At 28.1% G+C, this 4172-nt stretch overlaps 1 protein-coding gene across 1 annotated transcript in view; it reads right to left on the bottom strand.

The window, feature by feature from the left end:
- Positions 1-4172, bottom strand: part of LOC123305637 (A disintegrin and metalloproteinase with thrombospondin motifs 16-like) — a 38026-nt gene that overhangs the window by 17548 nt on the left and 16306 nt on the right. Inside the window, exon 2 of the mRNA XM_044887412.1 lies at positions 1066-1303. Within this exon, the coding sequence (XP_044743347.1) occupies positions 1066-1303 (238 nt within the window). The remainder of the gene's footprint in view (positions 1-1065; positions 1304-4172) is intronic.

Below are 4172 nucleotides of genomic sequence, written 5' to 3'. Positions count from 1 at the left end.
CTAAAAAAATATATATTTTGTTATTATATTTTGTACAGAAAAAATCAGATAAAATTACTATAATTTGTAATATAAGTTAAAATAAAAAGATTATTTTTCAAATCCTGCAAGTATTCTATTCTGCTTCTAAGAACTTTTTGGCTTCTTAGATCCTATCTTATAAATGCAATCACTCTTTCTTTGCTTGAAATAAAACATGGTCGCAAAATATTTTCAAAATGCCTAATGTAATGTATCTTTGAATATATTCCCTTTGAGTAAAAATGAGTATATATGGGACTAATAAAGAAACGAAGTCCCTTTTTAGGAGATTGAATAATTAATTGTAAATTAAATTGACGGTTGTAAGTTTTTGAGCATCGAGTTAATAGCCAAAATTGATAGATAGAACAGATACATTATTTCATCATACAAAGTAAGCTGTAATCGGAGAGTAAATGGTAATAGGAAAAAATAAACCCGAAAAAAATAGACCGAAAATTTTATAGGAGTTGGTTGAGTTTTGAAGTTTTTAGCCCTTGCGTTCAAAAATGGGACGCTATTTTTTTCAGTTTAATTTTTCGGTGTATTTTTTCCTAAATCCACAGTAAATTTAGCAAGCAACTTAGTAAAATTACCATAAGCTAAATACATTTTGTATGATAAATGTTGTATTAATTAAAAGGCATTCAAATAAGAAAGTGGAGTGATTTTTTTCGCGTGGTACTAAATTTTTTTAAAATTTAATGCCGCTAACTGTAAAAAAAGTGTCAGTCAATGTACTGTCTAAATAATTTTAAACACAGCTAGCTTAACGCTGACTGAATCTTCACCTGTGTCCCAACTAATAACTTAAGTGCTGTTATCGACTGGAATATGTCAACATAAAATGACGGTTTAACCATTAGACGGATTAGGCAACTGTCTAGAGGTCCCAGAGAAAGGTCAAAAGAGGAAAAACAAGGAAAGGAGTGCCAAGATGATTTACGAAGACGCAACTAAAATACATTATTATGTATGAACAAAGTCTTTATGTCATTTTAATCTACTTAAAATTAATAAAAAGTTCAAATAAATTCAACTTACTATAATCACTTAAATAATCTTCTTCATTTAATTTTCGTTTATAAATCACATGTTCAACTAAATTGTTTTGAATATTACGTTTTGGACGACGTCGTATTGGTAAACCAGTATCAATTGATACTTCAGAATTTAAATCATCCTGATTTAAAAACATTTCATCATCAGATAAATCGGGTTTCAATTTCCGTAAGTGTTTCGGTAATGGTTTTATTACTAATTCTTTTCCAATACTTCCTTCCTGTAAATAAAAACGTTATATTAGTTTCAAATAAAAATTAATCATAACTGCTCATTTGAATATTATGTGATATTTATCTTTTCCTGTTGCAATTTAATAATAAAGACAAATACATATCATATTTCATTCATTTCATAAAATAAATAAATGAATGTGGTGTTTTATTGTAAGAATTAAATTTATAATGTCGTCTCGTGAATACAATTGAAAACTTTCTTGAATTACCTAAATATAATTATGTATGGTAAGTATTCAATTACATATGTTATTTTTATAATTATAAAGCTATAATTATCTCTTTTAAATTTTTGTCATTTTTAATTTTTATTAAATACATATGTGTTTGTTCGCTGAAGTTATCCTATTACAAAAATAAATGTAAATATTTATTGCACCAAAAAGTGAAAAATACATTTTCCTCTGCGTCAAATATTATGTATGACTTTACATAAAAGCTTGAGGCGTTCATGTTTAAAATGTGCAAGAAATTGGAAAAATCATTTTCTATTTACTACCCAACTGCTCGCGTGATGCAAAGGAATGTTAATGTGCATGTGTGCTTGTTCCTATGCGTTACTCTAGAGGCCAGACGCGTGGTTCGATTTTGAAAATTTTTACATCGATCGATTTGTAACTAAAGACATGGCAGTAATGAAAATTCAATATGGCCACAACCAGACGCCATATTGTGAAAAAGAAACAATAAAAGTCGACCATCTATACTAAGTAGGGTGTCATTGACTAGGTATTTAAAAATTCTGAAAAACTGAAAAGTATAAAATAAAAATAACAAATTTTAAAGCAGTAGGGATCCATTAAAATAACCTTACCGTTTTAAATTTTTACATAAACACTTGTATAAAAAGTGACTTTGGAAAAAAATTTATATTTAATTTTAAGTGCAATAAAAGTTCCCGTACTTGGAAAAGCATTTTAATCTAAATTTTCGATTTAAATCCAAAAAAGTTCTTAAGCTAATTTACCTAGTTTTTTAACACTTTCACTACATTTATATTACTATTTTTACGTCTAACTCTCTAACTCATTGTCGTCCTATCAGCTCAGTAGGTTAAGGCGTAACCAATTCCGTCCGCCGTATGCTTTGGGTAGCGGGTTCGATTCCCGCCATCCCAACAAAATTAATTTAATTAATAGTTGTGATAGGTTGGTGCAGTGCATGGTATATGCATGAAGGAGATGCACTCAGCCTCTGAAATTGAGGAGCTGATAAATGAAATTATCAGCGGAAAGGTGGTAAAACACATATATGGTATCACAATGGGCTCTATAACCTAAGCGTGTCCTTCGTGGACAACCAATATAACCTAACCTAACCTAACCTCTAACTCATTGGAAAATACTATATTACTATTTAATACATATTTCAAACAACTCGATGAGCATTCTACCAAAAAGAGAAGTATTTGTCGAATTTCTAAACAACCATCACTATATTGAGAGAGTTCGGAGTAAGAACAGTCGAAATCGTGCAAATTTCTCCTACTTGCATAACAATTTTCTTAAAAACGATATGGGGATAAATCAAAAAAATTCAGCTGATTTTTTAGGATTCATTTTAATAATATTGAAATTTTCGTGAAGCTCTTGGCAAGCTAATAATGTAAATACGGTCGATTTTTAAAACAAGATTTTAAGCAAAATACCAGGCATTGACATATTATTAACATGTCGGTATTTTTTTAATATCTTTGGGTAAATCTCTCATGTAAGAGCTCTTTTTAAGGCCTAGGACCGATGATGGTAGCGAAGTAAAAGAATGTTGTAAACGAGGGGTGTAAAGGGGGGGAGTAAACATTAAAAGATTAAATTTGTGGAAATTCGCGGATCACCTGACTATACGAAACTGGCTTCAAACGCCTTACCTTTTAATAGTTAAGACAAAAATAAAAATATATGACAAAAGTCCTGCTACCAAAAGGCTAAATATAAATTCTTTGATATTATACCTAATTATTGATATTCATGGCCATTTCGATGAAAACCTGATTAAAGCTATAAGATCATTAGTTTAAGAACATAAACAATAATAATAAAACTACTTTCTATGTTTTAAAAAATTGATTAGGTAGGTACGCCGTAAATATATAATTTTTTATTAAACATTTTTTCTGTTTGTTTCTTGAAACGATATTAGATAATTGAACAGCTTTAGGCAAAATCATGAATATAAAATATTAGCAACTTTTAACTTTTGTTTGAAAACTAATAGCTGAGAGAAAAAAAACTATTTAATAATGATCGAGTGAATTTTGTGCAATTTATTTTTTAATCCATACACACGCGGGAGGGGCATATTTTAATTAATTACATATATTATTAAATTTATATTTGTTTAAAGTTAATTGTTTTATAAAATGCAGAAAAAAATTTAAATGTGAGAACCATTCACATAATTGTTTAGTTCTTATTCAGAAAAAAAGACAATTTTTAAAAATTATTTAGTTATAGATTTCAATGAATGTGTCTTGTTGAAAAAAAAAAAATAAAACAACAAAAGTTTCGAAATTGTTTTATTTTCATGTCTTTAATCTGCATTGAAACATTTCAAACTAAGGTCAAATTTTGGTATTATTAATAATTGGAAAGTAGTGTATTGTCATAAAATCCTTGATGAAAACTGCACGCAGAAAGAATTAAGTACTTGAGGATATTTACAAAATAACCCATCTCAATTAAGTAATCATTTTATTTTTGAAAAGAACTTGACATTTAAAATTTATAACATGCATATCTTTGTTTATGGTTTATTTAACCATAGATATGATATAATGAATTTATAAAATGATCTATGGTGCAAAAGTGACGTAAGTTCTTAGTATATTTTTGTTTTTATTTTTTAACCATTGCT

The sequence above is a fragment of the Chrysoperla carnea genome, chromosome 1 (assembly GCF_905475395.1).
Source record: "Chrysoperla carnea chromosome 1, inChrCarn1.1, whole genome shotgun sequence".
NCBI classification, from domain to species: Eukaryota; Metazoa; Arthropoda; class Insecta; order Neuroptera; family Chrysopidae; genus Chrysoperla; species Chrysoperla carnea.
The sequence above is the reverse complement of the archived record's forward strand: the minus strand, read 5'-3'. Positions and strand labels throughout refer to the sequence as shown.